The following is a 21,825-nucleotide window of genomic DNA, read 5'->3' on the forward strand; positions in this document are numbered from 1 at the left end:
GCTATGCTGACCCCACCCTTTCAAGAGCTCAGTATTGACTTTCTGGAGTGCGTGAGTTTCTTGCAACATGATTATCTGGGGATGGTGTCGAGTGACCTAGGCTCCCACCTTGTTCAACTTGGCTTGATGATTTAGCCCATGGGTGTTCCATGTGAGAAGTTTTAGTCTCAGCCCTCGGCCTGTCACAGTTGGATTAGCCATATCTGTATACCTTTGTTGCGTCTCTTGTCTTGCTGTTACTCAGGGGAGTTCCATGTGCTGCAATGCCACCATGATTTTTAACTTGTAGGACTCCATCAACTGAGTCCCAAACCCTCAACACCCCCTGCCCATTCCCACATTGCTCACCAGAGCTGAACATCCTGTGATACTTTGGTCCCCCACCCACATCTCTCCCAACTTGACGATGCTGCCCTGTAATGTTCATTCCCTTAAACTGGTGGAGCTTTCCTGAGGGTCGCCTGTTGTAGGCACCTGGCTTGCCCCGACGGAGGCTCACGGCCTGGTTAATTATAAGTCTTCATTCAGACCGTCCATATTACAGAATTATTCCTTCCTTTGGGCGGTTAGCAGCTGGCTATCATTATCTCTTTCAGTCTGTGGGGTCTCGCCTCTCGTCTCTCGGCTGTGGTCTCGCATTTTAGTCAACCGCTTGATTTCCAAAAGATAACGGAATGGAGGCTTCCACATGTCATGGCTTCTGTGGGGTTCTCGAAGAAGTGAGCTCTTCCCCCATATTGTATTCTCATCTTTGCCGGGAAGATAAGGGCATAGGGTACGTTGCGCATCCGTAGCTGCCTTTTCACCCCATCATAGGATCTCCTTCGCGTTTGTACATTAGCTGAAAAGTGCGGGTATATGTGGATTCTGTTTTGATCATAATGCAAAGTTCCTTTCTCTCTCGATAATCGGAGTATGGTGTCCCTGTCTCTGTAATTAAGGAGCTGTGCAATTATGGTACGAGGGGGGAGCTCCTGGTTTCGGGTGTGGTGCTAGGGTACGGTGGGCCCTTTCAATTAGGAAGTGTTCCGAGAAGGAGTCGGCTCCCAGGATGTCTTTCAGCGGGCTTTCCACTTGTTTTTCCATGGGTCCCTTGCCAAAGGTCTCTGAAACCCCAACAATCCGGATGTTTCTCCGGGATCTCGATTCGAGATCCTCGCACTTGTTTTGAGTTTTGTGCAGTTCCGTTTGGAGATTGGCTATGTCGCGACTGTGTTGTGATATCGTATCTTTGTTTGTGCATATCCTGTTTCTGCCTCCGTGATACGTGCGCTCTTTTTCCACTCGTGCTTTCAGGGATCTGATTGTCGCCACTATATCATCCATTTTTACATTGACGGCCATAAACCCATTTTGCACCAGTGTCGCTAGGCGATCTATAGGGTCATTCTCCTGCCCATCGGGTGTCGGTGGTGCCCTCCCAGTCACCCCATGTGGCTGCGAACTGGCGAAGGTATCCATCGGGCTGATCTTTTTCCCTCCTGTACCCTTCTTGTTGTGGCCCATGTGTTGCAGTTTAGGGTGGACTGTGTTCTCCCACGTATTGTCGCCAGATGCACCTCTGTGTGGCTCAAGACGAGGGGGGGGATGTTTCCCTGTACTTCCGCTCTTAGCTCATGATATGCTGCATGTATATAGGAGTGGGTTTGGCAGTTCTGTGTTGGCGAGATCCCCACTGCCTGACCTCCAGGCCTATTTGAGCGAGGGGCGTGTGGCGGCACGCCTGGAGCAACAGGGACGGCCCGCGGGGACCCCCTGGATGTGCCCGTGTTATAGGGTTGCAGGCGGTCATTCCGCGCCTGAAGATTGATGTTTATCTCCCGCGTAGTTGTAGAGGGTCAGCCTGGGGGGGGGGGCTGTATGGGACAGCAGTTGCAAAGAATGATGTGCCCCCCCCTCCCTGGCAGCCGCCACCGCGGGCCGTATGTTGTAAAAAAGTCCTGTTTACGGACATCAGAAAAGGCCAAGAGGACCTCCACCCCACCCCCCTGGCCTGGTATCATTCACTTGGTGCGGGGGGGGGGTTCCTTCCCCGCATGTCCTCGACTCCAGCGCGCTCCCCTCAGCAGAGATCGTGGGCAGCGCCATGCGGCGACGCGGCCCGGAGGTAGATCCGCGCAGCGCCTCCAGCCGCGCCCTCGGTGGTAGCAGCACACAGCCCCTGGGTGTCTCTTCCCCCGCTTTCTCCTCCTCCCGTTACCTTCCTCGGATCGCCGGAGCGTTCGCTGGTGCCACTGCAGCCGTCTCAGGGCGGGATGGCCGCTCGGCTCCTTCCTTGAGTGTCAGGATATTACAGACAACGTGGCGCCCCTCCCCCTGCTCGGCTCACAGCCTACGTGGTCATGGAGCCTCCAGGCGGCCACACGGGAGTCTCTCGGCCGCCACGGGTTTCAGGGGCACTATCTCGCCGCTGTCGCCACGGAATTTCACTTTCTTTTCCAGGTTGTGCCCCTCGTCTTCCGCTACCGAATTCCAGCTGCTTGATGTGTCTGGAGCGGTCTGAGAGGATCTATTTTGTATTAGGATTTCTTTCGAGCCGGAGCTCTCCCTCTAGGCAGCCATACTTGATGCGCGCAACCAGAGAGGACCTTCTTTCGCACGCAGGGAGTTGGGAAGGGGGGGGGTGGGGTCAGGGGGTTCTCCACCCAGAGGTCAAGACTCTCAACCTTCACGCTTGGTTTCTGAAAGGTCGAGATACAAGGATTGGGACCTCCTGGATGACGTGATGGAGGTGTTGCTTTCTGCCAGGCAGCCGGCGGCCAAATCCCTGTGCCATTGCCATAAGTTTTTCCACTGGTGCAGAGGAAACAATGCTGATCCTTTTCAGGTGCCGGTTTGGGATCTGAATTTAGTCTTGAAATTCCTGATGGGTGCTCCGTTTGCACCTCTGTAGGTCCTTTGAAACTTTTGTCATTCAAGGCGGTTTTCTTGGTTGCAGTTACATCGGCTCGCAGAGTGAGTGAATTGCAGGCACTTTGATGTAAACCACCCTTTTCTGTGTTCCACAAGGATAGGGTTGTACTGAGGGTACGTCCATCCTTTTTACCTAAGGTAGTGTCCGAGTTTCATATGAGGCAGAAAGTGGTACTTCCTGCTTTCTATCCTCCCCCTCCTGGAAAGGAAGAGGAGCAATTCCATAGGTTGGACCCTAGGAGAGCTTTGAGCTTTTATGTTTCTAGGATGTCCAGTGTCAGAGTGGACAACCGACTTTTTGTGGGGTACATTGGACACCGATTGGGCCAGGCTGTTACCAAAAAGACCTTGTCCAGGTGGATTATCCTCGCCTTTACTGAATGTTAGATTGGCGGGCAAGAACCCTCCTCAGGAGTTGCGACCTCACTCCACTAGGGGCGTGGCTCGATCCACAGCCCTGCAGCGGGGAGTTCCTATTGGGAATATTTGTTGTAACACAGCTACGTGGTCTTCATCCACACCTTTGTCAAATATTACTCCCTGGATACACTCCATGGTAAGGATATGGCCTTTGGTAGAGCGGTGGTTTATTCTGCCATCGGATTGGGTATTCTAAATTCTTCTCCCTCCTCCATTCACTGATACTGCTTTGGGAGTCTGTCAAAGATGTGTAATACATTGGAGGACACAATCCATTCGAAGAACTAGTTACTTACCAACTGGTAACGTTCTTTTGACTGGATGTTCCTCCAACGTAGTCCACATCGCCCTCCCAGCCTGCCCTTCTGCAGAATTTCCTATGCTATTGCAGCTTGTGTTCCCTCAAAGCTATGTGCAGTCAAGCAGGCATTGTGTACTAGCATGTCACACGTTATGGGGGGAAAAAAACACAAACTGAGGCTACGGGTGCCGTGCGTCCTATTTATAGCATCCGGTGACGTCACCCTTGACGGCCTTCGAGGGACTTCGACCCGACGCCATTGATGCAGGACACCCTCTGCCGAAAATATTCCAAAGCAGCACAGCTGTGAACATTAAATGTCAAAGATTTGGAATACGTTGGAGGAACATCCAGTCGAAAGATCTTTACCAGTTGGTAAGTAACTAGTTCTTCTCAAGGATGTCCTGCGACTTCAGGCCCTCCTGCTGGTCCCAGGCCTACAGGGAAAAAAGGTGTTGCCGCTGCTCTTTGCACAGCAGGTGGTATTGGTAGAACACGTCCCCTGCCACCAGCCATAACTATAGGGTTGCCACTGTGACCAAAAAGGCACAGGAGGAGCGAGAGAAGGGGGATAGTAGGTATCCCCTTAGCACTTCACATAAGTTGGCCTATTATAATCGCTCTTACATTTGTTTTAGGAAGGATACAAAGTGCCCTTCTTCCCTTAAGATCATCTGTGGCTGCCATTCTCAAACAAGCCCTGAAAACACTCCTATTTTTCTGATTTACCTCCTACTCCTGATCCGACACGTTTTTGATGATTCCGTTTTATGCTTTGTCATGACTTTGCTACTATGCCTACCGGCCTGTACTTATGCACAATTCAAATAAATATAAATACATAAATAAACAATGAAATGAAATGAGCAGGTAATATTTCACAATACTAAATTTTCACATCTGTAGAGTCACCTTTAGGTTCTGAGTATTTTTTTTATTTTTTTTATTTGTGTTTTGTCAAAGATATGATTTTAACAAAAATCGTTGTCAAAGATTTTTTTCAGCCACTTTGGGCCCTTTTCCCTGGTTCATCAGCTGTTTAGGATCAACCACTTGTAGTCTCGTTTTTTGTTTGTTTTTTTTTTTTTTTTTTTTTTTTTTTTTCTTTCAGTAGTGTCATATCATCAAGTTGGATTAGGGTATCTGGAGGCCTGAGATCTAACTGGCCACAAAAGTTTCCGAGGTTATGGGAGGCAAATTTTCCAGCATAGTCATTAGATGTTGCAGTATTTTAGATGTAGCCATTAATCAGGTTAGCTGATCTCCACTTACCTAGACCACCAGCATGTCTCGTTTTCCAATGAGGGGTTAAGTGAGAAGTGCTTCATGTACTTTGATCTAAGACTTGATGTTTCAGAGCAATTGAGAAGAAGGTGCCAGACTGTTTCTTTTTCATTTTGTTGACAGCAAAGTCTGAAGTGGTTAGTGCTTGAGAGGCCTCTAATAGCTTTAACTTCGTTTGTGGGAAGAACATTAAGTCTGGCTCGAAGGAGGCAGTTTCTTGCTTGTCTGTTGGGAAATTGTTTAATGTAGCCTTGCAGTTCGTTGAGCTTCTTTGTATTTGTCGGCAAATGGAGTGTTAGTTTGTTTCCTGCAGCTTGTGTCAGTCTGGATCCAGTCTAGATCTTTGATTTTTTTCAGTACTTTTGCCGGATTGCTCACCAGTTCCTCTTCGTTGCTCTAGATAGTTTAGCAGTGCTGAGATGTCTAGCCTCCAGGTTTGCAGTGTCTTGTTGCATTGGTTCTCCATCTCCAGTTTAATGATTCTGTAAGGTAATGGGCTTGTAGGGAGGAGACATTTCCTGAATAGCATCAGGGAATTTCAGTTCCGTGATCCTTGCAAAGACTGGAGGCTCAGTTCTCTTCTAATTGAAGCTACTGGTGTTGAGGCCGGTAAGCCAAGGACTGACCTCCAGAAAAGTGCTTCGAGTTTGGGCCATATTTCGTTTGGAAGCAATAACATTGCTTCAGTTCCATAGGTGAGTGTGGGCACCACTTTCATTTTATAGAAGCTTATGGATGGTATTGTAGAGAAGTGGCCAAATTTTCGATCAATTGCCTTTCCTTGGCTGGCCAGTTTCCTGGTTTTTAGACGTAAGGTTTCTTGCATAGCAAATTCCTTTTTGGAACTATCCAGTGTTATTCCGAGGTACTTGAAGTTCTTCACTTTTTCAATCTCAGTTGATTGGAGGTACCATTTTGTCTTGTCAGTCCTCCTTGATTTCCTTTCCAGAATCATTATTTTGTTTTTTTCCCTGTTGACTTCCAGGTTGTTGTTGGTTGTGTAAGATATCAAGTTGTCAAGTTGACGCTGCAATCCAATAGGCGTTTGATTAATTAAGTCGTCAGCATATAGGAAAGATCTGATGTCATCTTCTGAAGCTTGATAATCTCCTAGGTAGGCCAGAAAAAGGGAGGGAGCCAGCGGACATCCCTGTTTAACTCCTGTTTGGGTATCAATTGATTCCGATAAGGCCCCTTTATAGTTTAGCCGCACTCTAACAGTGGTATTGTTATGGAGTGCTTTGATGGGGTCGAGGATTTCGCTAGGACAGGACCATCCTTCTAGTTTCTCGCAGAGGCGGTTTCTGTCGACCCTGTCGAAAGCCTGGCTGAAGTCTATAAAGGCCATGAATAGCCTGGGTCCCCCTTCGATCACTTTGCCTTTCAGGGCGGTTAGCATCAAGATGTTTGTTGTGGTTCCTAAGTTTTTCTTAAATCCCGATTGGAACTGATCGTTGCACGGTGCATCATTTGCCCAGATTTGGAACCTTTTCAAAAGGAGAGAACCGTAGACCTTTCCAATCGGGTCCAGCAGCGTGATCAGGCGATAGTTGGAAGGGCTTTTTGTCGCCTTTCTTGTATATAGGCACTATTATGGCTAAGGTCCAGGAAGCTGGAATTGATTTAGTCGCGGAGCATCTTGCAAAAACCAGACTGAGTTTTGCCCAGGCTGCTGGGGTGGGCTTTTAGGTCTATATTGCTGATGCCTTCTGGGCCTGGTGCTCTTGAGTTTTTTAGCTTTTTTATCAAGTTACAGATTTCGAGTAGCACACTTTCTCGGTTCTGGCGTTGTCTGGCCCAGGGGAAGTGTGAACGTTTTCTTGATGTAGGTTGTCCAGGTCGTTTCCCCAATGCCATTCTGGATGTTTTCATTCCTGGTTGATGTTGTAGAGTTTAGTAGAGACCAACATTCTCTCGAGTTTTTCGTGCATATCGACTTGAGAACAGCTTCAGAATCTTGTTGGTAGAGCTTTGTTCGATGTGCTTTTACCAAGGTCCGATATAGTTGTTTGGCCTCTTGTTTTTCATTGTTTGTTTGCTCGTGATTGAGCTTTTCTGCGTTCCTTAGGGCCTTCCGATATTCTCGCCGCTTTTGAACTAGAGCAGTGTCGTAAGTATGCTTTTTACGGTCGATAGGTTGAGACTTTTTTTAGCTAGTTTTTTTGTAAGCTATTAGCAAGGGACCATAATCAGCCGAGTTGTACTTTTTAATTGGGGTCTCTTCATACTTGCTAGTCAGCTCTGTCTTTTGCCGAGAGCCGAAGTCTGCTCCCTTGGGGATTTAATTCAAGCTGGTGATCCAAGGTTTCCACTGCGTTATTAATGTTCCTCCAGGTGGCTATTAGTGGATTATGATCGCTGGCCTTGGATTGGGCAACTTCAAAGCACATAATGAGTTCGATAAGTGGTCTTGAGACGAAAATGTGGTCAATAGTGGAATATGTGGTCCCATTTGACCAAGTTGGTAAGCGATCGATGTTGGAGAAAGCCGTATCTAAGCTTTGCAGCTTTCTGGAGTTCATTAAGTTTAACCAGAGAGAGCCTCTAATATTCCGATGGAGTGGGATTTCTTTTATGGCTGTGGGGTATAAAAGAGGTGTTTAGGTCTCCACAGATTAGGATGTGGAGTACTCGGTGGACTGTCAAGATCTCGTCGATTATGGTCTCAATTTCCAGCAGAAAAGCTGCAGGTTCGGTGTTTGCAGGGTTCCAGTACGTGTTTACGATGGCTAATGGAGTGTGTTGTGCAGTTTTGTTTTTGTCGTTTTTATGAGTCCAAGTTACGAGAGTTGCCAGTAGGTTTTGGTTTGCAACCAGCACTTTGTCCAGCTTGAGCCCGTTTCCAATGCGGCTAGCTATGAGGAGGCCAGAGGAGGGACGTCCCATCGTGCTCTTTTTTGCCGGGGCCAAGGTAATTTCGTATCCATCGAGGGAGGGTGTTCTTGTGAGCCACGTTCTGAGTAATGCATTCAATAACCTAGAGAACAAAAAGAAGGTAAGTAGAGATGTAGTAGAGTGAAACCAGTTCACAAAATGTATACCATAACTTTCCAAGTCCTTTTCCTATAATGTATGGGGCAAGTCACAAAGCTTCTTCTTAGGAGAGGGGACTGCTGTAAGAGTTATTTTGGTGATAAATATGTTCCAGAAGATATTTCAACAAAGTTATACTCCTATCTTTCAGATAAAAGCTTTCAGATCTGGTGATCAAAAAGCGATGGAATGGAATACCCAAAGTGTATTCTAAGGCGAACGAGGGAGCTGAATTACTTTCCCCCTGACTCTGATTTTTTCAGACGACTAGATTGATCGACAGGAGGTCGCTGGAGGTAGGTTTTCACACTTTGTTTCCAGTGCAGGATGTCTAAAGGTTTCCGGTCAGAGTCTGGTTGGCTGCTGGTGCAGAATGCAACACCTGGCGAAGAAGGCAAACAGGATTCACTGATGCAGGGCTGTTCCTGACACCTCACAGGACACAGGGTATTGACTTCCACAGATTGTCACCGCACAGCGACAATGGCAGGCATCTCTCCAGTCAGTCAAAGAATACCTTCCAGAGCACGGATCCCTTGAAGCCGAGAAGCTGGAACCTGGCAGGAAGGTGACTTGTGGGATTTCCTGGCCCAAGAAGGCAGCAAGAATGCCAAACAATATGGTTGCAGAACAAGTGAAAATCTCGTGGCACTAGCGTTGTAGGGCACTAGCCATGTTTAGTAGCCAAACTCAGTAAACATGAATGTCCACGCTATAAATATTGCAAAAATTGTAAAAGGTAATTGCTGCCACCAGCTTATCTTTAGGCACTTATACAAATAACCCAAAATCCCAAGACTAGTGTGATACAAAAGTTTCTGCAACATGGGGTCTCGCATGGATTCACATGCTCATGAATATTCCCTGTCGTCAGGCTGGGAATCCTCTAACTAAAAAAATCTGTTTCAGTTTAATTTCTGAACTGTCTTTCTCCTGACAACCAATCACTGAGCTCTGGGTCATACTTCCCCCCAGCCAATGACTGCCCTCTACCTAAGCCCTTCCTCTGGCAGCCATCTTCAGATTTTTACCGCACGTTCAAGTGTTGGGAGTCCTCGTGCTTAGCTTAGTTTTACTCTATTTTCTGGTCAATCGAGCCTTGTGCTCCATCGAGCATCCTTCCGATTAATGGGGACCCGTTTTTCGGATTCTTCAGCACCCCTCAAGGGCAGATTACGTCGAGTAGCTTTGTGGTGGCATCCAGAAGATTCTTCAGGCCTACGCTGCGTGGACCATGTCGGAGGAGGTTTCCACCCTCCTTTTGAAGCTTTGCTCCGACTGCGGCTTACGGAATGTCTTCTCAGACGACAAACATTCCCAGTGCCTTTATTACCTGTACCCGACACACAAGGAGGACGATTGTGCACTTTGACGGGAATACTCAACACGCACGTTGAATGAGTGTCTGCAGGCCAAGGCCTCTGCACCGGGTGGTTCCCAGAGCATGCCTCTCCCCCGGATCTGGGAAAGCTGAACGAGCTTGAGGGCACCCCTCCCATGGGGGTCCAACAAAAGGCCAAGCACTGCGGGTCCACTGCCACCGGGAACGTCGTTGCGGCGGGCTCCTCGGCTGCCAGGGCGCGTCTGACATCTCAAGCAACTTCGGTTACCAGTCAACGCTCAGGATCTTCGTCCAAGAGTAAGTCGGACCATCCATGAAAACTCAAGGTGGCTCCCGAGACGACCAAGGAGAAGTCCAAAGCCAGTCTGCCCTCGGCAGAGAAGGCCAAGGGGATCGAGGTTCCGACATTCTCCGTAAGGAGAAGGCTAAGCGGGACAAGGGACTGGTCCTGACCGTGAAGGCCCAGGTACACCTGACGAAGGCTCTGCCTTCCATCAAGGTGGTCGTGGCATCCCTTTCGAAGGCTGCAGTGGCGGACCTGCAGGGCACACCTTCGAAGGCAAGAGTGTCTCTCCCTGCCAGGAGGGAGTCTTCATTACAACCGATTGAGAAGACCCCGGAGAAGATGATGCCGGTCATCTCCCCTGTGACTGTCCCCTCTGGACGCGAGGAAAGGGGGGAGGAACGGAGGTCCTCCAGGGCACAAATATCTCCTCAGAGGAGCAGCTGGTCTACCCTCAGACCATCCAGGAGTACGAGAACGTCGTGGTCAGACCCTACGATGAGGGTGCCGATGAAGGCAACGACAAAGATAACATGGTAGAAGGTGAGGGAGAGCCTCAGGAAGATGAGGGCCTTGGCTCTCTTCCTGCGCCCCAGCTTCCTTTTCCGCCTCCGCTGCCCCCTAGAGACCTATGTGGATGTTCTCTCTACCTTACATATACTGGTCTCCGAGATGAGGATGCCTGTTCTGCTAATGGCCCCACCCGCGGCTCCGGTGGCGGCCGACCCTCTGGCAACGGGGGAACCGCCGGCCAAGAAGAGGAAGAGGCCCCCTCTGCCTCCTTGCCCCCCTTCGCTGCCATCTCCTCCCCCGAGGGATGAGACGGATCCGGACATGAAAACGATGGGCAAGGACAACGACAGTGGGATGGACCTCCCGTTGCCGCTGCCCAGATCCTCCCCCCGGACGAGATAGGCTTGTTTCACGCGATGATCTCCAGAGCTTCGGAGCTCTTCCAGCTCGAGCCAGAGGAGATGGAGGGCTTCTTATAGCAGCGCCGTGAGGAGAAGAGAAAGACCATCCTTTCAGTCCCGCACTTGGATGGCATTTGGGACGAAGGCCTGTCTCATGAACCCTTCTACGGCCCTAGCGAAGGACCGTCTGGAGAATAAATACCGGGTGCCGGACACTGTGCCCAAGTGCTTAGAGGCCCAACCGTCCCCAGACTCGGTGGTCCCTGCTGCGGCCAAGAAGTCATCGGGCCCTTCTTCCTCTGCAGCATCTACCGCTCTGGAGAGCAAGGGGAAGAAGTTGGATGCTATGGGACGATGGGTTATCTACTCTGCAGCGACGACCATCAAGGCCACCAACGCCCTCATTATCATAGCACGCTACACCCGGGAGCTGTGGTTCAAGATCACCCCTCTTCTGGACTTCCTCCCCGATGACAAGAGGTCGAAGGCGTTGGAGATTCTCCAGGAAGGCGAGGTAGCGTCGGACTACGCCATCAGGATGGCCACGGACATCTCAGGCACGAGGTTCTGCCAGATGGGCAACAGCATTTGCCTTCGTCGTGGCTGGCTAATGGCCACCAACTTTCGACAGGACATCCAGGCGAGGGTTTTGGACATGCCCTTTGACAGAGACAAACTCTTCTGGAAGGCTGTAGATGAGTGTCTACAGGCCATCAAGGCGGACACAGACGGCACATGCCCCGGGCACGCAACAGCAGCGACGGCGGTCCTTTCGATTCACTGTAGGCAAGTCTCCCCGTTCTTCCAAGGGTTACGGTGGGAGTTCCTCTTTGTACCGCCAGCCCTCCTGCTCCTCGGCCAAGAGACCAACAGGGGCCACTCCAAGGCTTTCGGAGGAGGACGTCGTCATCGCCAGGGACCCCAAGGTGGCATGTCAACATCCAAACAAGAATGAACCGGCCGTGACATCGGACCCCCACCCGTGCAACCAGATGGGAGGCCGGCTGGTTAACTTCGTCAGCGTGTGGAAGACCATCTCCACCGACTGTTGTGTGCTGGACACTCTCGCCCACGGACACCCTCTAGACGGAACGGAAGTGTCCCCGTATACCACTGGTGGCCCAACATGAAAACCACGTCACTCAGCTGCTGCTGCTGGAGGTTCAGGCCATGCTAAAAAAAGGGGAGGGGGGGGCGAAGGAGCTTGTCCCAAAGCAGCTTTGCGGTACTTCCTCATGAGAAAGAAGACCGGGGGCTGGAGGCCCATTCTCAACCTACGACGATGGCACAAATACATCAAGTCCCAGAAGTTTCGAATGGTCACTCTTCAACATGTGTTAGGACAGCTAGAAGAGGGAGACTTTCTGTCATCGTTGGATCTGGAGGATGCGTACTTCCACATCCCAATTCACAAGGGACACCGCAAGTTTCTGCACTTCGTCCTCCTGGGGAAGCATTACCAGTTCAAGGCCCTTCCCTTCGGCAAGGGTTTTCACCAAGTGCCCAATGCCGGTGCTGGCACATTTCCAGCTGCAAGGGATCCACGTCTACCCTACTTTGACAACTGGCTCATCCGGGCCATCTCAAGGAGCATCGCTGTCGACCACACAGCGAGGACCATCTGCCTGCTGACAGATCTGAAGTTCTCGGTCAATTATGCAAAGTCCTGCTTGACCCCATCGCAGCACACGCTGTTCCTAGGATCCTGGCTCAACAGTGTCATGCCTGGTAACACTGTCTGAGGAGAGAGCGACGGCCATCCTGGGCAAGGTGCAATGGCTGCTCACTTTGATGATCGCCACAGTGAGGACAATCGAGTCTCTGCTTGGCATGATGTCGTCATGCATTTATCTCATCCGACTCTGCAGGCTATGGATGCGGCCACTGCAGGAGTTCCTCAACGCCCCCGTTGGATTCGGGTGTCTGGAAGTTTTAAGGACAAGATCGCTCTCAACGAGGGGTTCCGTCGGGAGATGAGATGGTGGGGCGTACACTCTCATCTGACCGGAGACGCGGTATTCCAGAACCCACCACATCAGGAGACGGTAACCGGACGCCTCACTGAAGGGATGGGGAGCCCACACCGGAAGTCTTCACGGCAGAGGCCTTTCGCTGCTGAAGGAAAAGACGTTGCACATCAACGTTCTGGAGCTACGGGCGGTGTTTTGGGCCCTCAGGTCGGTCCTGTTGTCCTTCAAGGGCATGGTGGTGCGGGTCTTCACACAACACTGCCGCAATGTTTTAGTACCGGAAACAATGGGGCAACAGGTCCCCAACGCTCTCCAAAGAGGCGCAGGATTTATGGCACTGGGCCGTTGCCCAGGGGATGTTCCTTATCCCGTTTTATCGGTCAGGAGTAAAGAACACGGTCGCCAACTCCCTGAGCAGGGAGCTACACTCTTGCCACGAGTAGGAACTTCGGCAGGACCTAGTGGAGAACTGTTCCTCAAATGGGGCTAACCCCAGATCAACTTGTTTGCGACGGCGACGAACACCAAGTGCTAGAGGTTTGCCAGCAGGTTTCCCCAGCGGGGGAGCATGGGGGACTCATTCTCATTCCTTTGGGAAGTCCTCTTTCTGTATGCGTTCCCTCCGTTGTCGTTGTTACTTCCAGTCATCAGTCCACTCACAGTGCCGGTGCGAATGATCCTCATTGCACCGGCGTGGCAGATCTGGTACCCGGACCTTCTCAGCATGTCAGCATCTCCACCAGTCAAGCTGCCAGTGGTCACGGATCTTCTCGCCAGGGAAGAATGTGCCATTCTTCACCACGATCCAGGGTCTCTGAACCTGAAGGCTTGGCTCCTGCAGCGCTAGAATTCGGCAGCTACGATCTCCCGGCAGACTGCAAGGAAGTTTGCACCAAGGCTAGAGCATAGTCTACGGACTTAAATGCAAGAGATTTGCTATTTGGTGTCGTTCCCAGAAGATTGACCCGCTGAGGGCCACAGCTCCTCGGGTACTGCCATATTTGCTGTCGTATGCCAAATGGGGCTGGCCCACGCCCCCCCCCCCCCTCAAGGTTCATCTGGCGGCTATCTCCTGCTACACCAGATCCCCAGGACAACCATCCTTGTGGTCGCACCGTTTGGTCAAGGAATTCGTCAAGGGATTATTCTGATCGTTCCCGCTGGTGAAGGCTCCGGCCCCGGCGTGGGAGCTCAATGTGGTGCTTACTAGGCTCATGGGACCTCCGTTTGAGCCTATGTATTCTGCACTGTTAGGCAAGATTGTATGCAGTACCCTTTGGGTGCACTTCAACAACCCTGACATCCTGGCAATAGGAACCCAACCTTTAGTATAAGCTTGTACTAGACAGGTTGGTAGCGTGTTGAGCAGCCAGGCTTATCTCAAGAGGGGTTGATGTGAGCTGTAGGGCTGTTGCACAGAGATTCACAGTGACAAGTATTCAAATAAACTCTTACACAAGGTTTCTTGAATAAACAATTATGAATTTATCAGTGGGTTAGAGTAAGCCTTCTTCAGAAGGGAGCAATATAACAGTAACACTCAAATACACTTCAAAAATGCACTCTTAATATTTCTAAATCAGCAATATATCACTGTTGCATTTAGATTTAGGTTTCAGAGTTTGTCAAAGAGAAAGGTTAATATGACACAACAAGAGATAACACAAATAATTCTCAATCAGTCTTAGTTTCACCTAGACTTTTGCTCAATTGACTTTGGCTTGGCTCCATGAATGATGATTCTTCCCTCTGTGAATGTGTTTGGTCTTCCTTACAGGAAAGTGTTAACTAACTTTGCATTGGGTGGGTTTACAAAAGTACTTACCTGCTTTGAGAATATTTGTGAGATCTCTTATGTCATATTAATCTTTCCCTTTGACGAACTCTAAAGTGTGTGTTTTGAAGTCTATTTGAGTGTTACTGGTATATTGCTCCCTTCTGAAGAAGGCTTATTCTGATTGATAAATTAATAATTGTTTAGTCAAGAAACCTTGTGTGTAGGAGTTTATTTGAATACTTGTCACTGTGAATCTCTATGTAGTCCCCTACAGCTCGCATTGACCCCTCTTGAGATGAGCCTGGCTGCTCAACATGCTACCAACCTGTGTAGTACAGACTTATACCAAAGTTTAGCTTCCTGTTGCCAGGTGGTCAGGGTTGTTTTAGTGCACCCTAAGGGTACTGCATACAGTATTTGCCCAACAGTCAACATACTTATTTGCTTCTCTTCTTCCTGGGGAATCTGGGCATTGAAACTGGAACTCTTCAAGAAAGTCTCCACTTGTGTTCCTTTGGGCTGATTGCACCCATCTCTAAACCTATGGGCGTATAACTAAGACTTGCCTCCCTCTGCCTGCAGACTTTGTCCAATTCCTGCATTGCTGCCATGGAAAACACTACTGAAGTGACTTTTAAGGGTACTTACATTGACTTCAGGGTGCCTCTAGGACCCTTGGACTTTACTAAAAGAGACTGGAATTGTAATCGTATACCTCTCATTGTATAGATATTTTTTAAATCACGTCATTACACTCCTTCCTACGGAAATATGCGAAGTTACTGCGTATCACTACCGTTTACTTTTTTATTTATTTTCGAGGAGTATAATGATACCTTATGAGCCTGTTACTTTAAGCATAAGTGTCCTTATTTGGTGGTTATCTGGGCTTGGTTGTTAGTGTTAACCCCTTTTCTCCCTCTAGGTGCTATATGTAATGCATAGTGTACATATGTGACATTAATGACTCTATGTACTGGAGGAGAGGGGAATTAATATGACTCTGTAAATATGTTTTACTGTCTAGGTTTCAGTTTTTCTTCCCACCAGGTATTAGGAATGTTATGTTTTACCTAAAGAACCTATTTGAGTTTATAGATATTCTAACTGCGATTTTACAAAAAGTGTATATTTTCCAGTATGCCAGTGTTCTTTAATATATAGGGGGTAACTATTTGAAATAACTGTTCTTCAGTACCAGTCTGGCTGCTCTGGCACTACTACCACCACTTGAGAGTTTGGCCTTTCATTTGGTTGGAATCCTTTAGGTTAGATGGCTAGACATCCCTCAGCAGATTGCTGTTGAAAAACTTCCCTAACACGCTTCTGCTTCCTCGCTTCACGGTAAGCGAAGAGTAAACTATCATAAAGATGGCTCAATTATAGTGAAACAACCACACTGCGCAAATTCACCCTTGATGTTGAATTTAATAGTTAAGGGATTTCAAAGAAAGCAAAGCAACTTATGGACCAGCCGACTCATGGTTAGAGCGCATGCTCTTTCTCAAGGCCTATGTTGCTATTGCAGAGTATGCAGTCCTAAGGCACTTGCGTGCGGAATGCGGGTAATAACCCAGGAGTTGATTCTTTTGTACGTTGCTGTTGCGCGAGGCTTGAATAAAACTGAACAGCCTTTTGGCCGCGGCGTCTGTGTTAAACACAGTGTGGTTGTTTCACTATAATTCATTTGTTTTGTGGAACAATAAGCAGAGGCTTCATGCCCAGGCACAACCACCCGCAGCACAGGCCTGTTAATCCTACAGTACAGGGAATTTCAATTACAAGCGTTGGGTTTCCAGTTTTTCTGCTTCCAGTTGCAGAGACGTCTTTATGGGAGGGCAAATGGGACAATTGCCCCGGGCCCCCACCTTGGGGGGGGGGGGTCCACAAGGCTGCCATATCGAAAGAAAACTTACATTGTTAACCAAACTTACATAGCATTTTCTATGGCATGCTGCTGAGACTCTAAACCTATTTTGTATCTGTTGAATTCTGCTCTGCTTTCTGTGTACACTTTGGCTACATAGTTTGTGAATTGACTGCAGCAAAACTCCTGTAGCATCCATCCTGTATTGGAAGGGTTCTAGAGAGATGATAGTGGACATCACAGGCCTCTGGCAAGCATATTTTAAGGTCTGCTTATTTGACACAAAAACGGTTTGCCCTTTTGTACAATTTAAAGGTTTTTCTGTACGCCTATAAATAACAATTTCACAAGCCTGCATTTTTTGGCATGTTCAAAGCTTTAAAATACAAAACAGAAACCTGGATACAATTCTATTAGGATCACATCAACTAAAATGCTGGTACTTGTATACTTCCCTTGATGGAGACGAAGCTAGAATCAGTCCCGTTTTGCATAGTATGCTTCTATAATATTTTGTTATTAGAAATTGGCATGTTGAATTATGTGAATTGTGTACTTTTCACGTCACTACTATAAAATGGGATGATTTTAGTACATGGTAAGAACTGGAAAAGAAAATGGTACAGTGCAGACATTACAGAATGGGTGCAAATCCCAGCCTCGCCTCTTAACCAATGTGTGATCCTGGTCATCTCATTTAATTTCGTATTGCCTAACCTGTCAAAATTACCAGTCCCAAAACCTTTGGAAATTGTGATCCTTCAGAAGGATTTTGTTCTCAGGGTGTCGGAGTCCAAAAAGCCTCACTCATGGTTTCACTGGCTATGGTGTTACTTCTGCTGTAATAAGGGTGAGCATTGATATATTGCACACCAGAACTACTTTGCTCTCTAATTGAAACCTTCTTGAAATCCATGTCCCTCTTCTAATCTCAGTATGCCTGAATATGGACTTGTTCCCGGTAGCTTCTAATCTTCATCTGTCAGCAATGCCATAGTATCTGTATCTTTTTCCTTGCTTTCAATTGGTTTGCGGTATCCATGTTTGCGCCCTTTTGCCTTCTTTTAGGCACCTAATCTGAGTCAACTGTCTATTCTGGAGTGTGCACCCTTTTTCATATGATTGTGTTCAGCTTTTATACTATAGCCGGTCTACCTTCCTCGTGCCTGCTATTAATTAAGTGTCCTCTGCCGATGGTAGAACACAAGTGTGCTTGTCAACTGCTAATCTTGGCTTTGAAATGCTGCTTGTTTATCATTCCGATTACAGCAGGAACAAAGAGGGTAGTGGGTCGGAAAGGGAGTACCCATGATTATTTTGATCACGGCAAACAAGCACATCAAGCTATGAGTTGTGAGTACAATGAGGGGGGCGCAAACACCTATTTTGGATCTTTCAATCCCTTTGGTTCAGTGGAGGGGGCCCCCAAAGATGTCCGTGCCCTGGGCCCCAAAAGTGTTTAAGATGGCCCTGTCCAGTTGGTGTCTCTACCATAAAGATGGGTCACCGGTTTCAGGATGATGGCTCCCAGGAATCTAAAGATCCCAGTGCTGACCCTCACTGGGTTTTCTATACAAATAGATTCAAACATTTAGATAAATGTGTATTTAATCTGTAGTACATATTTCCATGCTGCAGTTTCTCTTAAAGGTAAATTCAGTGAAAGCACAACATTTATAATCTGGATATTTTTTTCTTGTGGTGTGCGTTAAAATGGATCTCCAAAATCAAACCTGGGCTGGATTTTGAGAGGCCAACCTATTATGATGAACAGGGACACTGAAGTCTAGCCAAACCCCATCAAGGTAAGTAAAAGATTTTCTTTTTGCACCTTTCCCTCCATAGATTCTTATTTATTGGGTTTTTAATGTGCCTATACAAAATGTGTTTCAAGTCGTATAGGTCCCTCAGTCTTTTTGCTTATTTGTGAACCTGCTCTTAATTTTTGGAGGTCAGTAAAGCCTTCTTCTTTACTTCCCTTGCCTGTTTTGCTTATTCGTTTGGGGAAACTGACTAGTCATGAAGACTGTTGGCACTGAGAGACTTTTTCTCTTTCGGAATTCTTGGACACAAACAAAAGTTTTCTTGATCGAGCAGAGCCTTTACTGGGACTTCATTGGAGTGGATGCTGGTCAGCTGCATGAGACTGTCTCGGGTTGTCAGTGGGCTGCACTTGATATGTTCAATGGCTGAGGGAGTCCTCCTTTTATCCAAGATCTGTATTGTAAGGTCACTCAGAACTACCAATGAGAAGGATCTACACCATTAAAACTGGTGGTAGCTATCCAATCCTGGATACCCACTGTCCACAACATGTGCTCCGCAACAGACATTCAGGCACCAGGATGTTAACTGGGATCAGACAGTCCAAGCCCTTCCAACCTGGCTCACACGTAAACTACCTCTTTACCCGGGAAAGCAGCATCTTTCCCCGAGAAAGGTCTTCCCATGTACGGCAATTCTGTACCAGTGAGGACAGGAAGACGGCGGAACAATATGGCCAAAGGACAGGCATTTGTGGTGCATGCAAAGTTGCAAAAGTAAAAAGTATGAACACAGTAAAAAAGTATCTGCTGCCACCAGCCCATCCTAGGAACATTCTAAGTTTAGTGTATCTCGGCCATAAATTCGCAGAGATGCCACCAAACGGAATTACTGTTGCTGCCACTTGGTCCGGCTGTATTACCGCTGGATTACAAGTTGTGGAGGCGCTGGTGGTCCCATTTAATTGGAGTCCAGAGGACTCCATGGGGGATTTTGGCGGAATTAGCTCAGCAGTAATTACACCGTCAGAAATTCCGCCGGGATTTGGCGGACAGGTGGCGGATTCACCTCCAGCTAATAGCTGGAGGTGAATCAGCCAATTTAATGCCAAACTCATAGTTGGTCGGTGCAGTAATGTGCCGTATACGGTCTTACCGCAGCATTTTACCCACACAGCCCAGCTTGTAATGACGCCCATTGTAACCAAAAAGCCCCTATAGAAAAAGGTGCAAGGATACAAAGTAACCTAACCGCACTTCACTTTAAGGTTAAGTTTGCAATTGGAACAATACAAGAAATTCACGAAGAGAGACCTAGTCTCTCAGCACCGATAGTATTATGGACTGATCAGTTTCCCCATAACAATGTGCCAAAAGATAAGGGAAGTAAAGCAGAAAGCCAGATCTGGATTCAGAACAAAGTAAAAAAGAAAGGGTGTCCTATTGAAGTATATGGGAGGAAAGCAGCAAAAAGAAAATCTTTTGGATCAATGTGTGTTACTCTACAGGGCTTTTGGAGAATGAATCGCAGTCTGTCAAATATCCTCCTGCATTTTTAAGTTTTCTTGATTTCAAATGTTGATCTGCTTATCTCTTGAAACAATTAAACCTACGGAAAAGAGCTAATCATCCTTTTAATCCTCAGGGCTCCCTCCACTGGAAAGGGTAACTTGAATGTTACTGGTAGGAAATCAGCACGTTCGGTTAAAAAATGAGTGTGCCAGGAAACCCTTCACCGTAACTCATTGGGTATGTTAGCAGCAATTGTTTCTATCTATTTTTCTTGTCAATTTTATTATGGTTTTGTGTATGGTTCCAACATGTTGTCTAATGGCCACTTCAGCGAGTACAATGGATTAGTTTACAACACAATAAGAACCAGGGCTACCAGGTGTGTATGTGTGAACAAAATGTTGAAAATGTGCTATTGTGTTGCATATACATGTTGGTAAGGGTGATTAGATGGTGTTCAGTATGGGGAAAACAAATAACTGATGCCACTGGAGGGGGAGGTTTGAGTACAGTTCAGAAGTAATGGGGATCCTCTTCGACTTTAATTGCTGCATCTTGTTTTCTGTCTTCTGCAGTCGGAGACATGCCATACTAATTCAATCATTCAATTTCCGACTGAAAGTCTGACTCTTACTAATGAGCTGCCTGTTCATCTTTAATTGATTTCCAGTACAGAACATTTGCTAATATCGCTTAACTCTAAATTGGCTAATGCTAATGCCCTGCAAGCAAATACAAATTGGATCCTTTGAGCTAAAGCAACGTTTTTGTGACAGAATTAAAGCAATGGATTTCATTATGTTTGCCTTACTCATCTTTTGCTGATTGTAGTGGGTTGTTCACTTTAGCGTCTCTGGTTAAAGTAGCTACAATTTGGTACAGCATATTTATGACATTTGCATTTACAAATCCACAAGGAAAGGCAATTCCTCACAGCTGACGTCTTGAGGTTTACAGCAGATTTTGCAAAACAACATTCTGTGCACAGAGGAATTTCATTAGGGAGGGTTTTGCTTGTAATCCACGCACATCATGAAATATTGATGCATTCTTTCCTTAAGTGAAAATAATTTAAAAATCACAATCAAAATGTTCTTTCCTTTCAGTAATTCACTGCTGTGACAAACCCAAAGGGGTTGTCACCCTCTCCCCAAGGGGAAGCCACACTTTGGGACTGGGGAGGTGAGCCCACTACCCTTAACAGCCCCAGAGGATATGGTAACGGGATCGCTCTGGAGGTGACCTCCTACCCCCACTCCCTCAGCACCCACTTATGGAATAGGAAAACCCCAGAGAGGTGTGTAAGTCACTGTTCTTCCCCAGACACCTTGGTGGGGTATGTAGACTTGGGGTGTATGCAACTGCGATAAATCACTATCCATGGAAGACAGCAGGGAAGCATCATTGAAGGAACCACCCGGGGGAGCGCTATGCTGAAGTTTCCAGAGAACTCCCAGGTGACCGATTTAGGAGAGAGCGTGCATGCCAGACGTGGTGTCCCGGCCCATGATACGCAGTAGATAAGTGCAGACAGGCACCACGGACGAGTAACCAGAACAGTCCTGGTCCACAAGGAGAATGAGAAAGAAGTATCTCAGAGGCCCGAGGCAAAGACCTGAAGAGCGGTTGCCTGCCTGCCCCATACCGAGCAAGCAGAGAGGAATTGCTACCGGTAGACACCAGAGTCCAGTTGGTGAGTCGCGTAAGCAGCTCGACAGCGAGAGGAGGGCAGATCAGTCTTCGCATCCCTCCAGAGGAGCACCGGTCAATACAGGCAGGTACGCAGTGGCTCCAGAGTATCAGGGCATGGGCGGCAAAGCAAGAGGAAAGGAACAGAGCGGGAAGGAAGAAACCCCAGGGTGGGCAGAAGACACAGGAGAGGGGAAGAGGCCACCGGTAGAGCGGGAAGAGGAAAGAGGTTGCAAGTTTCACAAAGAGTACGAAGAAGTCTAATTTTAAGTGGTTTATAGGAAAATCGGTGGTCTCTAGTGTTGATTCATTGATTTACCTGGGGTTTCCTGTCAATGCTAGACCTTCTTTGAAGAATAGTCTTGTTTGGTTGAATGAGCTAACTTCGAAATTGGTCACTCAGCTAAAGCTGACTGACAAAGATTGGTAGGTTCTCTTTGAAACCTGTTATAAAGTACTATGAGGCTAAAATCATTCCTTTATTAACTTTTATAAAGCGCGCAGCAGCCCTTATGCATTGTGGCACTGTTACATGAAGTCATTGCGGGTTGCAGAAAAAAGTATACTTAGTTACATGACAACGTAGGTAAGGTATACGTACTTGGTTACATGGCAGTTTATAATACTTGAAGTTGTGGAGGGTGTGGGTGGGGTTGTTGTAGGGGGGTGGGTTAGTTGAAGAGTGTGCTTTTGAGCCCTTTTGCGGAATGCTGCAAGGGCTGGCTCAGCTCTGAGTGCGTTGGGTAGGGCGTTCCAT

General features: G+C 47.7%; 1 protein-coding gene across 7 annotated transcripts in view; it reads left to right on the forward strand.

Moving 5' to 3' along the window:
* Nucleotides 1–21,825, forward strand: part of LOC138570837 (serine/arginine repetitive matrix protein 2-like) — a 638,877-nt gene that overhangs the window by 521,031 nt on the left and 96,021 nt on the right. For all 7 annotated transcript variants that reach the window (XR_011303882.1, XR_011303883.1, XM_069649149.1 and 4 more), the window contains one exon: nt 19,513–19,616. Coding sequence is in view for 5 of the 7 variants with exons in the window: in XM_069649149.1 (XP_069505250.1) it covers nt 19,513–19,582 (70 nt within the window). In the remaining 2 variants the exon portion in view is untranslated. The remainder of the gene's footprint in view (nt 1–19,512; nt 19,617–21,825) is intronic.

The sequence above is a fragment of the Ambystoma mexicanum genome, chromosome 1p (assembly GCF_040938575.1).
Source record: "Ambystoma mexicanum isolate Mex_15411 chromosome 1p, UKY_AmexF1_1, whole genome shotgun sequence".
Classification (NCBI taxonomy): domain Eukaryota; kingdom Metazoa; phylum Chordata; class Amphibia; order Caudata; family Ambystomatidae; genus Ambystoma; species Ambystoma mexicanum.